Source organism: Podarcis tiliguerta, assembly GCF_965153285.1.
Source record: "Podarcis tiliguerta genome assembly, chromosome: 10".
In the NCBI taxonomy this organism is placed as follows: domain Eukaryota; kingdom Metazoa; phylum Chordata; class Lepidosauria; order Squamata; family Lacertidae; genus Podarcis; species Podarcis tiliguerta.
The window spans coordinates 619,162-638,331 of NC_139543.1; the positions used below are offsets into that span (position 1 = coordinate 619,162).

General features: G+C 43.8%; 2 protein-coding genes across 9 annotated transcripts in view; one reads left to right on the forward strand and one right to left on the reverse strand.

Moving 5' to 3' along the window:
* The window catches only part of NUDT5 (nudix hydrolase 5), a 1,423,229-nt gene that overhangs the window by 585,284 nt on the left and 818,775 nt on the right, over positions 1-19,170 (reverse strand). The window lies entirely within an intron of this gene.
* Positions 1-19,170, forward strand: part of ITPR2 (inositol 1,4,5-trisphosphate receptor type 2) — a 320,952-nt gene that overhangs the window by 161,735 nt on the left and 140,047 nt on the right. For all 8 annotated transcript variants that reach the window (XM_083399206.1, XM_083399209.1, XM_083399210.1 and 5 more), the window contains 2 exons: positions 2,298-2,418; positions 18,332-18,522. In XM_083399206.1, the coding sequence (XP_083255332.1) occupies positions 2,298-2,418; positions 18,332-18,522 (312 nt within the window). The remainder of the gene's footprint in view (positions 1-2,297; positions 2,419-18,331; positions 18,523-19,170) is intronic.

The window sequence follows — 19,170 nt, forward strand, 5'->3', positions numbered from 1 at the left end:
TCTGAACACTATGCTTCTGTTGATGCAGCCTAGAATAGCATTGTTTCTTTTTGCTGCTGCATCACACTGTTGACTCACGTTAAGCTTGTTGTTCACCAAGACCCCTAGATCCTTTTCAAATGTACTGCTAGTAAGCCATGTGTCCCCCATCCTATATTTGTGCATTTGCTTCTTCCTGCCTAAGTGCAGAACCGTATGTTTGTCACTATTGAAATTCATTTTGTTAGCTTGTGCCCAGTTCTCCAATCTGTTAAGGTCATTTTGAATTCTGATTCTGTCTTCTGTGGCATTAGCTACCCCTCCCAGTTTGGTGTCGTCTGCAAATTTGAAATATGTGATACATGTTTATTTCGGACTACTATTCCATGGTCTCACATGTGACAGGAAGTTAGTAATCCGTGCATTCACAGGAACGTTTATTTCATTGGTGACACTATTTGCTTGTCCCCACCCCTATGTAAACAGGAAGAAATCTATAAAACAATTTCATTTCATTTTATTTCATTTTCATTTATTATCTTTCTGTGCCGCTTTTCAGTCACACGAATCACAAAGTGGCTCACAAATAATAAATAACAGTAATATAACAGAACTTCACAATTACAGCATAAATCTTATAGAATATTTAGCAATCATTGGTAAAACAACCACTTTCTACAAAATACGATTAACAAAACAACTAAAAAAAAAGGTAAACATCACAACCACAACAAAAAAGTCATATTCACAGTACACATAACCTACAAAACAACATTAACAAACTAATAACCAAGAATAAACACTGCTGAATTCATTCTCTCTCTCTCTCTCTCTCTCTCTCTCTCTCTCACACACACACACACACACACAGAGAGAGAGAGAGAGAGAGAGAGAAAGAGAGTCCGAGAGAGAGACATAATCCCTAGCTCTGTACTCTATGAAAAATTCAACTTATATAATTTTTTTCCCATAAAAACATTTCCACCCTGCCTTTCAGCCCCCAAAAGTATATATTTGATGGAGGGTTTGAAAACCAGAATCCACAGATCTCTTTGCCTAGGGCAGCCTTCCACCCTCCGCTGCCTGATGTTCTTCAACTACAACTTCCATCATTGAGCAGGCTGCCTAGGAATGATGGGGGTTATAGTCCAACATCTGAGGAAATCTGGCCTAGATTATATTAGTTGACACTGCATAGATTAAGACGAAGGCTTGCCTAAATTCAGCTGCTAAATCATACAGCAATACTCACTGCTGAGGTACAGTGTTCTCCCTGGACCAGATGGAAGCAATTTCAGACATTTCAAGAGGTGACCCCTCTTTATTTTTGCTATTAAAGCAAGGAAGTGAAGCAGACTAAAACCCAGGAAAATGTCCTATGATGGGTCAGGGTATTTGTTCATCTAGCCCAGCATTTTCCACTCTGACTGGCTGCAGCTCTCTAGGATCTTGAAGATGTATAACATTACCTGCCTCCTGATCTTAAGATGTGAGGGATGAACCTGGGACCATCTGCAGGCAAAGCATGTGATCTAATACTGATCTACAACACCAGCTAGAAGCCAAACCTGGATATATTATCATTTCCTTATTTCAGCTTTCCTGGCCCTTAGGTCAAAAGCATCCTGGCCCCGAGTGCTAGAGTGATTGACATGGCTAGACTGGAGTGAGTGTCTTCACATATGCTAGACCCCATAGAGGTTATACTCTTGCTACCCAAATCCCTCATTCAGATTTCCCTTAGGCAAGCGGAGCCACCTTGAGGCAGGTGGTAGAACCACTGGCTCTGTCTCACTTTCCCTCTCATGCACCACTCTAGAAGAGTGCTTGGTGCAATAATAGCCATGTTCAAATATATAAAAGGATGTCACATAGAGGAGGGAGAAAGGTTGTTTTCTGCTGCTCCAGAGAAGCGGACATGGAGCAATGGATCCAAACTACAAGAAAGAAGATTCCACCTAAACATTAGGAAGAACTTCCTGACAGTAAGAGCTGTTCGACAGTGGAATTAAGGAGTGTGGTGGAGTCTCCTTCTTTGGAGGTCTTTAAGCAGAGGCTTGACAACCATATGTCAGGAGTGCTCTGATGGTGTTTCCTGCTTGGCAGGGGGTTGGACTCGATGGCCCTTGTGGTCTCTTCCAACTCTATGATTCTATGACTCTATGATTCTAATACATGGAGTATGTGAAATCAGTAGCAGTGCACATGTGTTTGTATTAGGCTAGAACACATAGCAATTTTTATTTATTGTATAAATATCTTAGATCATAATATGTAAACATGTTTGAGCTGATAACATATTTTTTGTGTTCTTTCAGACACACCAGCCTGTTTTTATCCAGTTACTGCAGTCTGCGTTTAGAATTTACAACTGTACCTGGCCAAACCCAGTGCAGAAATCTTCAGTAGAGTCCTGTATCAAAACTTTAGCTGAAGTCGGTAGGTCATTATACTCCTTGCTTTCACTGTTTCTGTTTTAAGTGACTTTGGATGGAATACCTGTTACTTCTAGGAAAGTAAAATCCTGCAAATTGCTATTGCAGGAAACCTTTGTGCAACCTCCTTTGAAATGAGCGGAAGTTGAATTAAAGGACGGTCACTAGTGGAATGTGCACACTAATCTATACAGTATTTTGCTTGCAGTGGGGAAGCCTCACTACAAATAAAACATGAGTGGCTAGAGAGAGCTTCGGGTGTGGCCTCTTTCTTGCCCTATAGAATTGCTGCCGGACACTTGAGCAGAAGAATCTTACCCTGATTGCTGCTGGTTCCCTGGCAAGCAAGGGCAACAATTACTTTAAGACTGAACTGACTTGACCTTCATATACGATCACGTATATGAAGATGAGCAGCAAAGTCAGTCCTCAGGGAATGTGCAGGCGACCTTGGAACGGACTGCTCACGGAAGAACCCTGACCAAACCTAAGAGAAGGCGTGTAGTGGTGATAGGGGATTCCTTACTGAGGGGAACAGAAGCAGTGATCTGTGGGCCTGACAAGATGTCTCGGGAAGTGTGCTGTCTCCCCGGGGCTAAGATCCAAGATGTAACTGAACGACTGCAAGGAATCATAAAACCCACTGACAAATACCCCTTCCTCTTGGTTCATGTGGGAACCAATGACACTGCAAGCAATAGCCTCCAGAAGATCAAAAGAGACTATGAGGCTCTGGGCAGGAAATTGAAGCAATTAAATGCACAAATCGTCATCTCATCTGTCCTCCCAGTTGAACGACGTGGCCCAGGGAGAGAGAGGAAAATAGTGGAAGTAAACAGCTGGCTTCGCAAATGGTGTAAACAGGAACGGTTTGGATTCTTAGATCACGGACTGCAGTTTCTTGAGGATGGACTTCTGGCAAGCGATGGGCTGCACCTCACAACGGTTGGGAGGAATGTTTTTGCCAAAAAACTAAGAAACCTCATCAGGAGGGCTTTAAACTGACTAATGTGGGGGAGGGAGACAGTGCTCCTGAAGGTAGGAGTCTATTAATTGATGAAGATGATCATCCAAATGTCATAGACCAAATGGAGCAAACAGCAAGCAGACCTAGTGGTGGGAGGAAAAAATCCTTAAATAAGAGACACGGGGGAATGACTAATGGACTTCAATGTCTGTACACTAATGCACAAAGCATGGGAAATAAACAAGATGAGCTTGAGCTCTTGGTACAGCAAACTAAATATGACATAATAGGCATCACTGAAACCTGGTGGGATAAGTCCCACGATTGGAATGTAAAAATGGAGGGATACAATCTATTTCAGAGAAACAGACCAGACAAGAAAGGAGGAGGAGTGGCGTTATATGTCAGGGATGTGTATACCTGTGAAGAGATCCAAGATTTAGAACCTCAAAGCCAAAGTGAGAGCATTTGGGTCAAAATTAAGGGAGAGAAGAATAATAGTGACCTCATTGTGGGAGTTTACTATAGATCCCCAAGCCAAACGGAGGACATAGATGATGCCTTCCTGGAACAGATGGCCAAGCATGCAAAAGGAAGGGAGATAGTAGTAATGGGGGACTTCAATTACCCAGATATTTGTTGGATGTCAAACTCAGCCAAGAGCATAAGGTCAAACAGATTCCTCACTGGCCTTGCAGACAACTTCATTGTCCAGAAAGTGGGAGAAGCAACAAGAGGAACAGCCATTTTAGATCTGGTCCTAACCAATGTCGATGACCTGGTTAATGGGGTAGAAGTGGAAGGATCATTAGGCGCAAGTGATCATGCTCTTCTGAAGTTTACTATACAACGGAAAGGAGCAGCCAAGCATACTAGGACTCAATTTCTTGACTTTAAGAAAGCCAACTTCATAAAACTTAGGGAAGTGCTGGGTGAGATCCCATGGACAGTAATACTAAAAGGAAAGGGAGTTCATGATGGCTGGGAGTTTGTTAAGAGGGAGATAGTAAAAGCACAACTTCAGGCAATACCAATGAGACGGAAACATGGAAGGTGCCTAAAGAAGCCAGGGTGGCTATCTAAAGAACTTTTAACTGAGTTAAGATTAAAAAAGGATGTGTACAAAAAATGGAAAAGGGGGGAAACCACCAAAGAGGAATTCAAACAAATAGCCAGCAAGTGTAGACACAAAGTCAGAAAAGCTAAAGCACAGAATGAACTCAGGCTTGCTAGAGAGGTTAAAAGCAACAAAAAAAGGCTTCTATGGGTATGTTCGTAGCAAAAGGAAGAACAAAGAAACAGTGGGGTCACTCAGAGGAGAAGATGGTGAAATGCAAACAGGGGACACAGAAAGGGCTGAACTCCTCAATGCCTTCTTTGCCTCAGTCTTCTCCGATAAAGAAAACAATGCCCGACCTGAAGAATTTGGAGCAAATGATTCAGCAGAGAAAACACAGCCCAGAATAACTAAGGAGATAGTACAAGAATACTTGGCTAGTTTAGATGTATTCAAGTCTCCAGGGCCAGATGAACTGCATCCAAGAGTATTAAAAGAACTGGCGGATGTGATCTCAGAACCAGTGGCAGTCATCTTTGAGAATTCCTGGAGAACAGGCGAAGTCCCAGCAGACTGGAGGAGGGCAAATGTTGTCCCTATTTTCAAAAAGGGGAAAAGAGAGGACCCAAATAATTACCGCCCAGTCAGTCTGACATCAATACCAGGGAAGATTCTGGAGCAGATCATTAAGCGAACAGTCTGCGAGCACCTAGAAAGGAATGCTGTGATCACCAATAGTCAGCATGGATTTCTGAAAAATAAGTCATGTCAGACAAACCTGATCTCATTTTTTGACAGAATTACAAGCCTGGTAGATGAAGGGAATGCAGTGGATGTAGTCTACCTTGATTTCAGCAAGGCATTTGACAAGGTGCCCCATGATATTCTTGTAAAGAAGCTGGTAAAATGTGGTCTTGACTCTGCTACCACTCAATGGATTTGTAACTGGCTGACTGACCGGACCCAAAGGGTGCTCATCAATGGTTCCTCTTCATCCTGGAGAAGAGTGACTAGTGGGGTGCCACAGGGTTCTGTCTTGGGCCCGGTCTTATTCAACATCTTTATCAACGACTTGGATGATGGACTCAAGGGCATCCTGATCAAATTTGCAGATGACACCAAACTGGGAGGGGTGGCTAACACCCCAGAGGACAGGATCACACTTCAAAATGACCTTGAAAGATTAGAGAACTGGGCCAAAACAAACAAGATGAATTTTAACAGGGAGAAATGTAAAGTATTGCACTTGGGCAAAAAAAATGAGAGGCACAAATACAAGATGGGTGACACCTGGCTTGAGAGCAGTACATGTGAAAAGGATCTAGGAGTCTTGGTTGACCACAAACTTGACATGAGCCAACAGTGTGACGCGGCAGCTAAAAAAGCCAATGCAATTCTGGGCTGCATCAATAGGAGTATAGCATCTAGATCAAGGGAAGTTATAGTGCCACTGTATTCTGCTCTGGTCAGACCTCACCTGGAGTACTGTGTCCAGTTCTGGGCACCACAGTTCAAGAAGGACACTGACAAACTGGAACGTGTCCAGAGGAGGGCAACCAAAATGGTCAAAGGCCTGGAAACGATGCCTTATGAGGAACGGCTAAGGGAGCTGGGCATGTTTAGCCTGGAGAAGAGGAGGTTAAGGGGTGATATGATAGCCATGTTCAAATATATAAAAGGATGTCACATAGAGGAGGGAGAAAGGTTGTTTTCTGCTGCTCCAGAGAAGCGGACACGGAGCAATGGATCCAAACTACAAGAAAGAAGATTCCACCTAAACATTAGGAAGAACTTCCTGACAGTAAGAGCTGTTCGACAGTGGAATTTGCTGCCAAGGAGTGTGGTGGAGTCTCCTTCTTTGGAGGTCTTTAAGCAGAGGCTTGACAACCATATGTCAGGAGTGCTCTGATGGTGTTTCCTGCTTGGCAGGGGGTTGGACTCGATGGCCCTTGTGGTCTCTTCCAACTCTATGATTCTATGATTCTATGATTCTATGATTCTATGATTCTATGACCTGGTGTTTCATCAGGCTGGCCTGGATGCCCTCAGTCTGGACTGCCTTGGTCCCTTCTATCCTACTTTCAAATTCATAGCAGCTGATGAGTCACGGGAGGAGAAGGCAATGACTCAAGATTATTGGCATATCAGAATTGTGGCTTATCAGACTTTCCTTAGAGTCAGAATTATGTATCAGAATTGTGGCATATCAGACTAGGACCTGGGTTCAGCCATGAAGCCCACTGGGTGACCTTGGGCCTAACCTACCTCACGGGACTGTTGTGATTATCAAACAGAAAGGGGGAGGGGTGTGTATGCCACCCTGAGCTCCTTGGAGGAAAGTTGCTATATAAATGTAATAATAAATAAATAAGAGTAGCCAGCTGCCCCCTACAAATTACTTGCAGCTCATTACATCCACTTTTACTAGGAAATAAAATACATACAATTTGATTGGGGGAGGAGGTGTTGCTGTTCAGTAAGTGCATATATGATTTATTAGTTGGATTGATTACCTTTTTTTGACCAAATCATTTTTATTGATTTTCCAAATTTTACCAAATCAGCCACAAATTAAGACAAATTTAATACAATTTTTCCCAAAATTGGTTTCCCATACTCCATTCATGATGTGTCCAAATTTTCCTCTTGTTGCTGTTTATTTTCCTAGTTGTTTCTAGTTCACATTCCTTACAATTAACCTTATATTACAGTAGGGTTTTTTTTAAAAAAACAACAACACCTTGTTTATCCTTAATCATCAGCTTGCCAATTCCTGCATGTACAATATTCTAACATTTGCAATATCTACAAGTGAGGTTACTCCACAAATTATCAAATCCACAATAAGTCAGTAATTATCATTTCTAAAATAAACTATGTATGAAAACCCAATAGTTCACTTTTACTAGGTGTTTTTCTTTTTCTTCTTATATGCACAGTGCATTCTGTCCAGACCTCTTAAATGTCCAATCCAAGTATCTCCTCTGTTGTTGTCCATTCTAAAATAGGAAATTGCAAGGATGACCTTGGTATTTTCCCATGGCGCCTTAACAGTGAGCCCATAATAGTAGGAGAAGGCAGACTGTCTTTCCTAGAAAATTTGTAACAGTTCAATCTTTAGTCGCCCTCCCCTTAAGCCAAGCAGACCCAAGCTGATGACTTTCCATTACAATTTCTCAATTTGCCTCTAAGAGTACACCAGTTATTGCTGGCCATTTCCCATCAGGTTCTCATAAACATTTTCTGACACTCCAAACTTTAATTAATGTCCCTAATTGTTTAATTATTTAAAATTCTCTCAGTGTTATTCGTCAAGTTCTTTCAGTTTCATCAAGCTGAGGAGGTGATAGGTAAAACTCCTCAAAAAAAGCAGCTCGTCACATCTTCCCCTTCGTTCCATTGTTTTGACAGCATCAGACAGCATCACTCCACCTCACACTGCCTGGAGTTTTACCTGCACACACTTCCAATTTTCCGCTAATAAACCTCACTTGTGATCCTTTTATTTCTTTAATCCAGAGGGGGTAAGAAGTAAGCCATTGAAAGCTTTAAGCAACAATAATAATAGCATTAATAATAAAAGAAGATCTACTCCTCTCTTCTCTCCAGTTTGAATTACAGCAGGAATCATAACTCAAATCTCATACCTCAACTTCAATAGCCTGATTATGCCATTAATTTTAATCCAGTGTTCAAAATTTTGAAGGAGCTCTGCCACTTGCTGTGGTGGACTTTGGAGGCTGTCTCTGTGATGGAGAGTTTGAGACCCAGCGTCTCCTCCCCTCCTGGTTCTTGGGTGGCAGGAGTGGGCACAAAGAGGACATTTGGCCAAAAGTGCTGTTGGTTCACTCATAACACTAAGCCATATTTAACATTAAGCTTAGTAAGTGTTAACCTTAGTTAAGGCTGAGGCATCTGGCAGATGATCTCTTAAACTAGGATTAGGGGTTTTTTTGCTCTCCAGATGTTGCTGAACTATAGCTCCCATCAGTCCCAGCAAGCATGGCCCAATAGCCAGGGATTTGGTTCGCATCTGTCTGTCTTGAGAGACAATGGAGTGTGCATCTGGGGGTGAAGTCAAACTGCTGTGTTAGTTAATTCCACACTGTGGATATTGCTCATATAGGAACTGAATAGATTGTATTTCCTGATCAATCTGCTGGACTTTAACTTCTCATAGTATGTTTCGTTTATATGATAAGTTGGTCTATAGAACCATATATTTTGATATGATATGTTGAATCACATTTAAAAAGAATTTATATAGTTATATACAGCCTGTTGTGTTGTTTGTGTTGTTATCAGTTTTGTATTTACGTGACAAAGGGTTTGGTAGTGTTAGCTGACAGCACCGAAGTAACCTCTCTGGGGTGCAAGCCTGAGCAGGGTGTATGGAGGTTCTGGGCTGCCTAGACAACAAGAGCCCCCTGTTGGCCTCGCTGATGTGATTCAAAGGAAAGCACCAGGTTGGCTGCAGGAGGTGTTGGAAGGAAGCATAGAAGGTGCCATCCAACTACCTTAAGGCAGTGGTTTTTAACCAGTGTGCCGTGGCGCTCTAGGGTGCCTTGAATGATAGTCAGGGGGGCCGTGGGCAACAATGGCTTCTGTCTTTCTTTTCCTTCCCTCCCTTCTTTGATGCCCTCTGTTGGTTACAGCAGCGACCCTGGCTACAAGCTCCTCAGGCGAATGGTGCCTCTCTTTGGGGTGGGGGTGGGCAACTCAGAGAACATGGAATGGCCACAGCAGCTGCCCAGAGGACTCCCAAGGAAAGGGGAGAGGAGAAGAGGCTGAGAGAACAGTCCACAAGGGAGGGTGTTTGAAAAAGGGTGAGAGGTTGCCAGCTCTGCAGACAAGGGATGACATAACTGGGCTCCTGAGCCCCACAGGGGTGCCACAGAAAGAATGTAGTTGTTCAAGGGAGCTGTGGACTCAAAAAGGGTCTCCACTCCTGATTTGTGTAGGATTTGCTCCTTTTCTTCTCTCGATGTCCACAAGGCAGCAGAGGTTTAAGATCAGAGTTTTTCTTCTCCTAGATGAGCTACCTTTCCAGGTTGATGAGCCCCATCTGCCCCTCACTTCTCTCTACAGCATGTGCAGAAATCACCTTCTTGACCGTTGGACCCACTATTGGTCTTTTCCACTCAATCCGCTCAGTCGTGTTTTCAGGCACAGTTCCTAACTCACTGAGTCTTTGATTCCCATTGGCTACATTCACTTGGTTTAATCGACCAGTTGAATCCGTTCCTGGGGTGTGGCTGCTGTTGTATGCTGCCAGTTTCTAGGAGCCACAGGTGAGTTTCCAAGTGAGTTTCCAGGGTTGGGACCAAAGGTGGACCAACTACCCCAGAAGGAGCACAACATGTCCCCCACCAGAGGTACCACCCCTCCCTTGATACCCCATATACCTCTGGCCAGGGGATTATTGGAGCCATAGGATTCCTTCTGCAACTTGGTGCCTTTTGGAAATTGTGTGTATGTTTGAGGAAGTGTTGAAGATCATTCTCCTATTTGATTTTTTTTTTCTCATGCAAGCATTATTTATCATATGTAAATCAAATGGCTGGCTAACTACTTCTAGTCTGGGAACCATCTGCCCAAAGCAGAACCCTCAAATCCAGCACATAATCTGGTTCATGTGGTTTTTGGTGGCATCTTTAGTTAAATCCTGTTTTGCCTTTTTTAACCCCACTTTGCTCTACAAGTTCTCTGCATACTTTCAGAAACCTTCTGAACAGGAACAACAAACTAGCATGCTTGTGGAATAAACTAGTGTGGTACAAAAGTACAAGAAATTGGCACATGCTGATCGGCACAAGCAGCCAGTAATAACTTGAATAAAAATAAATATTTATGTTCATATTTCTTTGCTGGTATTTTGAAAAGGGAACATATGTTTCATGTTGTTTTTAAATAATGAAATGTGGAACAAATGAAAGTTAAGCTTCCTACAAGCTACTATGATAAGCAGACAGAGGTTTTGTTTACAGCTCAAAACTTCAGCTGTGACCTCTGACAATTGATGCAAACCTTAATTACAAATAGAATTATACATTTTAAGAACCATTCAGAACAAAGGAACATATTTTCACTTGGCTTTCTTTGTGATAGTTTTAATTAGCTGCAAGTCTTTGAAAAATCATAGTGCCTGACGGCTGCTCAGCCACTGACGGAAGAAAGTGGCTTGCTCACTTCAAATAATGCCTGGAAGATCTGTAGGAATGTGACTGTTTCAGCCCTCGTGCTCTACAATTTATTCATATGTTCCTGGATATACTATTTCTGAAGTGGTAGCAATGTTAGTTTCTGATTTCAGAAACAACCAGGAATCTTGTAGTACCTTAAAGTCTAACAAATTTATTAAAAGTGTGAGCTTTTGTGGACTACAGTCTACTTCATCAGATGTGTGAAATGGTTTCTTGCATGGGGGAGGGGAGAGACAGATAGTAAACTGTGAGTCAGAAGAAAATGGCACTCAGAGTGGCCATTAACCCCAGACAGTATTTAACAACACATTCATCCAGGCATTGGTAAGCCAATTAACATATGTAGTGTGATTTTGAAAAATCCATTGTGCCAATTTCATTCCAAAAGTGATAGCATTGAACCTCTTGATATATTGTAATTTGTGTGATTCATATTGCACTCTCCCTTTCAAGTCACTGCCCCCTGGTCTGTCTGTCTATCTATATCTATATCTATATCTATATCTATATCTATCTATATCTATATCTATATCTATATCTATATCTATATCTATATCATCTATATCTATATCTATATCTATCTATCTATCTATCATCTATCTATCTATATCTATCTATCATCTATCTATCTATATCTATCTATCTATCTATATCTATCTATCATCTATCTATCATCTATCATCTATCTATCATCTACCATCTATCTCCAATTCAGGGTTACACACTGAATTTGGTAACACAGGGTAACATGGCACAAAAACGTGTGCCATGGTAAAATTGTTTGCCTTCAAAGTGCCACAAAACTCTGTTGCTTTTCCTGGGTTTACAGGAACAACATAACATTGGATTGGTTTGTTTTGGATTATAGCTTGTAGTTAACGACGAAAGGTCTTAACTATGAGACCTGGCCAAACCCTGACTTAGAGTTTTGTGTGAAGAGTCCCTGGTCCTCACTGTCCTTTAAAATAGACAAAGGGGAAGTACAACTGAAAGTATGTGCAAAGCAGTTACTGTTTATGAAGGGTTTGATTCAGAGTCAGGTCCCTTGCTGGCTTGGGACCTGGTACATATATACCCTTTTGTTGTCCTGTTTTGAACCCTGACCTTGTCAACCCAAGACCCTATCATCTGCTCCACACTGCCTCTCTTAGAAGATGTAGGAAGCACTTGAGGGAAACGCCACTCTATTGCTCCTAGTAGAAGGTGCACATCTTAGGCTCAGTTCAAACATAATGTAAAACCATGGCTTACTCTGATCATTATTTAGAGCTCAAGGCATGGCATAAATTTGCAAATGTAAATGTACAGATGCACAACAGGCCTCTTGTTGTCTGCTTTTGCTTTCCATCCTTTCAGAATTCATGTTCATGATTTCCTCTTCTGCCCTTGAAATAATAGCTTTTAACTTTTTTGTTGTTGATTCAGACATTATGCCAAATCATACTTAGCACCAGTCATGGTTTTCAGACCCATTTCAACTCCCCCCTCTCTTTCTCCTTGTGCCCCACCCCCAAGTTAAGTCTTATTATTTCCTAGATATAGGCTTTGACCGCACATTGGGATACAAGGAGGCCGTGACCACTGGCGGAGGAAGAGGCGTGTGGGGGAGCGCACCACTCAGGCAGGAGGAGAAGTTATGCTAAGACCAGACCGCTCATTACCGAGGAGGCAGGTTTAGTTGTTGTTTGGAGACTATCTCTGCTTCGGGGTCTGGTCTTGACCGGATGGATACTGAAATCAACAAGGGAGACCCACATGACCTGACGGTGCTGCTGTGCAATGCCAGGTCAATGATTCACAAGACCACTGCCATCCATGACTTGATCATGGATGGGGGACTTGACCTGGCATGTGTAACAGAGACTCAGTTGGATGAAGCAGATGGGCCTGTTCTTGCCGCTGCTTGTCCACCAGGTTTCTCTTCTGCACAGCAATCCAGGTCATATGGGTGGGGAGGGGGGGTTGCAGTGAATTTTAGGAAGTCATTAGCTTGCATCAGGCATCCTATTGGGAAGACCCAGTTTTCTGAGTGCATGTTCTGGAAGTTGGGCAATAGGGGCAGTACAGGATTGCTTTTGGTGTACCAGCCTCCCCACTGCACCAAGGATTCCCTGCCCGAGCTGCTTCAGGTCGTGGCGGATGTTCTCCTGGAGACACCTAGTTTAGCTGTCCTAGGGGTTTTAAACATCCATGCCGACACGACCTTACAAGGGCCGCTTGGGACTTCATGGAAAGCATGGCCTCCATGGGGCTGTCCCTGAATAAGTTTGGCCCAACTCATAGTCGTGGACATACCTTAGACCTGGTGTTCACCTCTATTGATGTACCCACTGACACTAAGTAAAAGCAAAGCAAAAGAAGTGTCATGGTCAGATCACTTCCTGGTGCAACTGGACTTTTCCGTGACCCATCCCCTCTGCAGGGAGGTGGAACCGATTCGGATGGTCCGCCCCCGCCACTTAATGGATCAAAATGGTTTCCAGAGAGTGTTAGGGGATGTTTTATCCCATGGTGATGGCCTTTCAGCTGATTCCCTGGTGACCCGCTGGAATGCGGAATTAACCAGGGCCATTGACTCTCTGGCTCCAAAGCGCCCTCTGCGAGTACATGGAGCCTGGACTGCCCCATGGTTTTCCCCTCAGCTGAGGGTGCTGAAACAATTGCTGGGATGGCTAGAGCGCCGGTGGGGGAAAGCTCACTCTAAATCTGACCAGACATGGGTTAAAGCTCAATGTTGAGCCTACCAAGTGGTGATAGCAATGGCGAAGAGGATCTTCTTCGCCGCCTCTGTTGGATCTGCAGAAAACAGCAGCAAGAGACTGTCAGGGAACTGCCATCGGAGCGGGAGGCGGAGAGGAGGCTCCCGGACGATGGAGGAGAGGGTCCTAGTAGGAGGAGGGATAGCCCATCTGCTGGGGAAGGTAATCAGCGTAACACCAGTGGAGAAGGGGAGGAGATAGAGGAATCGGAGAGGTGGCTCCAGGACTCTTCGCAGGAGACCAGCGGAGAGGGCACAAGCCCTCCTTTGCCCACACCCACCTTGTGCAGAAAGCTTTCGCGCAGGCAACGGGGGAGGAGACTGGGCGTCAAACAGCTTTTATGTTGGAAGCGGTTTAAGAAACGCCCACTGACGGATTCTGCCAGCGACTGAGGCAGCCACGGAATAGAGGCTGTCCTGTCAGAAAGGGTTCAACCATGCAAGCTAGCCATGAGTAAAGGCAACTTACGCACAAGCAATCCCTAGAACCATTACAGAGACTTTTTCAGGTGGTTTGTAATTTAATGGAATCACCCGCACCATTGGAGCGTGGTAAGGACCCCAAGATTTTTGCAGATAAAGTAGCTCAGGTTCAGAAAGAGATAGATTCTACTGTGAGAGCAGGGCCAGGGCAGCTTAAGTTGCATGGGATCAATTTCAATATGTTACCTCCGAGGATGTGGGCAGGCTGCTTGGACGAATGAAACCGTCCACCTGTCTCCTTGATCCTTGCCCAGCTTGGCAAATAAAAGCAAGCTGGGAAGGGCTGGGTGAATGCAAAGTGGTGAATGCTTCCCTCTGTGAGGGAGGCTTCCCAGACCCACTGAAAGAGGCAGCTATTAAACCACTCCTTAAAAAAACATATTTGGACCCGGCCGATATGGCCAACTATCACCCAGTCTCAAATCTTCCATTATTGGGCAAGGTGATTGAGCGGGTGGTTGCGGAACAACTCCAGGCACGCCTGAAGGATGCGGGCCATTTGGATCCCTTCTAATCGGGATTCAGGCCTCATCATGGGACTGAAACTGCCTTGGTCCCAATGGTCAATGATTTCTGGTAGTCTAGGGACAAAGGTGAAAACTGTTTCCTAGTTCTGCTGGATCTTTCAGCAGCCTTTGATACCATTGACCACAACATCCTTCTGGACCATCTAAGGAAGTATAGTGGTTCCGCTCCTTCCTCCTGGGTCCTGTCCAGAAAGTGGTGTGGGAAAATGAGTGTTTGGACCCCTGGGCTCCCACTTGTGGGGTGCCTCAGGGTTCCGTCTTCTCCCCCATGCTTTTTAACATCTATATGAAGCTGCTGGGAGAGATCATCAGGGGGTTTGGGCTGGGTGTCCATCAACATGTGGATGATACCCAGCTTTACCTCTCTTTTAAATCAGAACCAGTGAAGGCGGTGAAGTTCCTGTATGAGTGCCTGGAGGTGGTTGGAGGATGGATGGCAGCTAACAAATTGAGGTTGAATCCTGACAAGACAGAAGTACTCTTTTTTGGGGGACAGGGGGCGGGCAGGTGAATGGGGTAACTGTGTCCCTGAAGGACCAGGTGCACAGCCTGGGAGTCATTTTGGACTCACAGCTGTCCATGGAGGCGCAAGTCAATTCTGTGTCCAGGGCAACTGTCTACCAGCTCCATCTGGTACGCAGGCTGAGACCCTACCTGTCTGCAGAATGTCTCACCAGAGTGGTGCATACTTTAGTTACCTCCCGCTTGGACTACTGCAATGTGCTCTGTGTGGGGCTCCCTTTAAATGACCCGGAAACTTCAACTAATCCAAAATGTGGCAGCTAGACTGGTGACTGGGAATGGTCTACTGAAAGAGCTACATTGGCTCCCAGTACATTTCCGAGCAGAATTCAAAGTGTTGGCGTTGACCTTTAAAGCCCTAAATGGCCTTGGCCCAGTATACCTGAAGGAGCGTCTCCGCCCCCATCGTTCAGCAATGAGGTCCAGCAATGAGAGCCTTCTGGCGGTTCCCTCACTGTGAGAGGTGAGGTTACAGGGAACCAGGCAGACGGCCTTCTCGGTAGTGGCGCCTGCCCTGTGGAACGCCCTCCCATCATGTCAAGGGAATAAACAACTATCTGACTTTTAGGACACCTTTTTAAGGGAAGTTTGTAATGTTTGATGTTTTATTCTGTTGGGAGCCGCCCAGAGTGGCTGGGGAAACCCAGCCAGATGGGCGGGGTATAAAAAATAATTTACTCTTATTATTAGTATAAAAAATAATTTACTCTTATTATTATGGCTAAGTGAAATTTTTACCTGGTCTCCCAGGACATAGGCCTTAGAGATTAAATGCAAACATGTGTAACTCATTCAGTAAAGGAACTTCCTTTTTTAAAACACACACAACTATTTCAGAAAAGGGAAAGGCCGCCACTTCTCTATTCCAAAATTCCCCCAAACATCCCAGTTTTTGTTCTAAAAAACAGCTTCCCTGAGATTCTGTGCCTTTAGCTAATACCCTATTTTTTGGTAACTGGCTGACTGACCGGACCCAAAGGGTGCTCATCAATGGTTCCTCTTCATCCTGGAGAAGAGTGACTAGTGGGGTGCCACAGGGTTCTGTCTTGGGCCCGGTCTTATTCAACATCTTTATCAACGACTTGGATGATGGACTCAAGGGCATCCTGATCAAATTTGCAGATGACACCAAACTGGGAGGGGTGGCTAACACCCCAGAAGACAGGATCACACTTCAAAACGACCTTGACAGATTAGAGAACTGGGCCAAAACAAACAAGATGAATTTTAACAGGGAGAAATGTAAAGTATTGCACTTGGGCAAAAAAAATGAGAGGCACAAATACAAGATGGGTGACACCTGGCTTGAGAGCAGTACATGTGAAAAGGATCTAGGAGTCTTGGTTGACCACAAACTTAACATGAGCCAACAGTGTGACGCGGCAGCTAAAAAAGCCAATGCAATTCTGGGCTGCATCAATAGGAGTATAGCATCTAGATCAAGGGAAGTTATAGTGCCACTGTATTCTGCTCTGGTCAGACCTCACCTGGAGTACTGTGTCCAGTTCTGGGCACCACAGTTCAAGAAGGACACTGACAAACTGGAACGTGTACAGAGGAGGGCAACCAAAATGGTCAAAGGCCTGGAAACAATGCCTTATGAGGATCGGCTAAGGGAGCTGGGCATGTTTAGCCTGGAGAAGAGGAGGTTAAGGGGTGATATGATAGCCATGTTCAAATATATCAAAGGATGTCACATAGAGGAGGGAGAAAGGTTGTTTTCTGCTGCTCCAGAGAAGCGGACCCGGAGCAATGGATACAAACTACAAGAAAGAAGATTCCACCTAAACATTAGGAAGAACTTCCTGACAGTAAGAGCTGTTCGACAGTGGAATTTGCTGCCAAGGAGTGTGGTGGAGTCTCCTTCTTTGGAGGTCTTTAAGCAGAGGCTTGACAACCATATGTCAGGAGTGCTCTGATGGTGTTTCCTGCTTGGCAGGGGGTTGGACTCGATGACCCTTGTGGTCTCTTCCAACTCTATGATTCTATGATTCTATGATTCATAGGACATTAATCAAACTTGCAATACTGCCTCCTCTGGTGCAGTTCTTTTTTCTCTTCATAGTGTTATGAGGTATTTTCCCTTATGAGGTATCCAGGAGCCCGTATAGAGTCCTTAAGTGGGTTCCCGATCGGTAGGAGAAAATAACAGAAGCCAACCAGAAAATATTGAGAAGCAAAGCGGTTAGTAAGCCTGATCATTATTGACTGTTGCAACAGGCTCCCCACAGGAGGGAGGATAGAACCCAGAACAATGGTGTGCAAGCCCTTATATAGACTTTTGAAGTTGCCCACCCTATAGCCCCTGAAATATCATGCATACATTGCAGATAGAGGTGGTCTACAGCATAAATCCTGCCTCCCAGGATATCTGTTAATGGTCACTGATTGCTTTACCTGGGCAGGCTGGCCATTCTTTTGTGATGGTAAATACTTTTAGTTCCCGAATCCAGGTCACAGGCTCTCCCTATTCATACACAAACACGCCCTTAAGACAGGATTTGTAAAGTAAAGAGGGAAAGGATTTGCTGAATAAATAAATTGAATTGGAATACAAGGAGGGGAGGTGTGGGGAGGTCCAGGAAACAAGTAAATGCAAGATATGTTATGAAAAATTGAATTGTTTTTAACTGTTTTTCCCTTTATTCTTTTTCTTTTTCTTTTTGGAAAGTTATGGAAAATTTTAATAAAAATATTATTAAAAAAAAGACAGGATTTGTAAGCAAAAAGACAAAGGGAAGGCTTTCCCCATTTCCTCCCTCCTTGCAGAGAAATATATTGACGTTGTTTGGGAGAGTCAAAATGACTTCAGGATTTCTCTCCTGTACTATTTCAGAAACGTGGTTTATATACTTATGTATGTGTTTGCCTTGTATGTTTATGAATGTTTCTTTTATATTTAGGACCTTAGAATGCTTATAACAATAGGGTGGAACTAGACATGAACTCTTGATATGGCTATTGCCAAAAACAGCAGCCTTGTGTTAAGTTCTCCCCTCTTTTGCCATAATGTTTTGGCTGCCTCACTCAGATTGTTTCTGTGCTCCTACCAGTGGTAGAGTGGGGACAAAGAAATGCAAAACATGGAGAGGAAGAGAAAGAGGGCACAAAACACAGAGGCAGAAAAAGGCAATGTAGAATATATAGCTTTTTTTAGAGAGGTGCCAGCATACAGAGTGATGTCACTCTATACCCATGGAGAATCCTAGGCAGTGGTGGGTTTTCCACCCCCCTTAGAAGTTTAGTCTGTTTGCAAGCCTAGTCTTTTTCTGTCTCCAAAGTTTCCATTTTCAGCAACATTCCCTTCTTATATGCCATGTCTACTTCCCATCCTTTTAGTTGGATTATTATGTTTGCATCTGTACTAAGATTTTTCTATTCCAAATGCATTCTTCCAAAGCAAAGAACCGTGGAATTGCAATCCCTGTGGATTTGGACAGCCAAGTTAATACACTTTTCATGAAGAGTCATTCTAATATGGTGCAGAGAGCAGTGATGGGTTGGAGAATGTCTGCCCGCAGCGGACCTCGCTTTAAAGAAGCTCTTGGAGGACCTGCTTGGGATTACAGGAATATCATTGAGAAACTACAGGTGTGGTAGAAAATGGCACATGTTTACAGTCTGTATATTATTGGTTTTTTAAAAATTGTATATGAGGTGTTGGAGAACACAGTGCTTAGGAACAGCATGCCACAAAATCCACAAGAGTTTCCAAATTCGAATCTTAAAACTTCTCAACAAACTAAGCAGCCAATTTGCACCCCCATTGACTTTTTATGGACTGCCTAGAGTGTTGGGGAACTCAAGACTTTTCTATTGGAAAATGCAACTATTTATTATGTATATTGAAGAGACTCATGGTGTTCTGTGGCACAGCAGGTTTAGTCACACTTATATCTCTCTTGCTACAAGCTTTCCTGCTACATTAAAAAAAAACCTACAAAGCTGATGGACTCAGTGCTCTTCCATCGTTAAAGGAAGGAGGCAGCCCTTGTTTCGACGCAATTTGAATCCAACCCCTTTTACTCTAACATGTAAGGCTCAGTGATTATGTTTTGAATGACAGGCCCTCCCCTTTCTCAGTTGACAAGATGGGCGGGTAAATCACAGATTGATGCGTTTTAGGCCACCAATTGGAATATGAGCATATATGGGTCCATAGAGGTGCCCACTAACACTAGGTAAGTAGTGAAGGATATCAGAGACAGAGAAGTGGTAGGGTAGAATTGTTCTCCATCC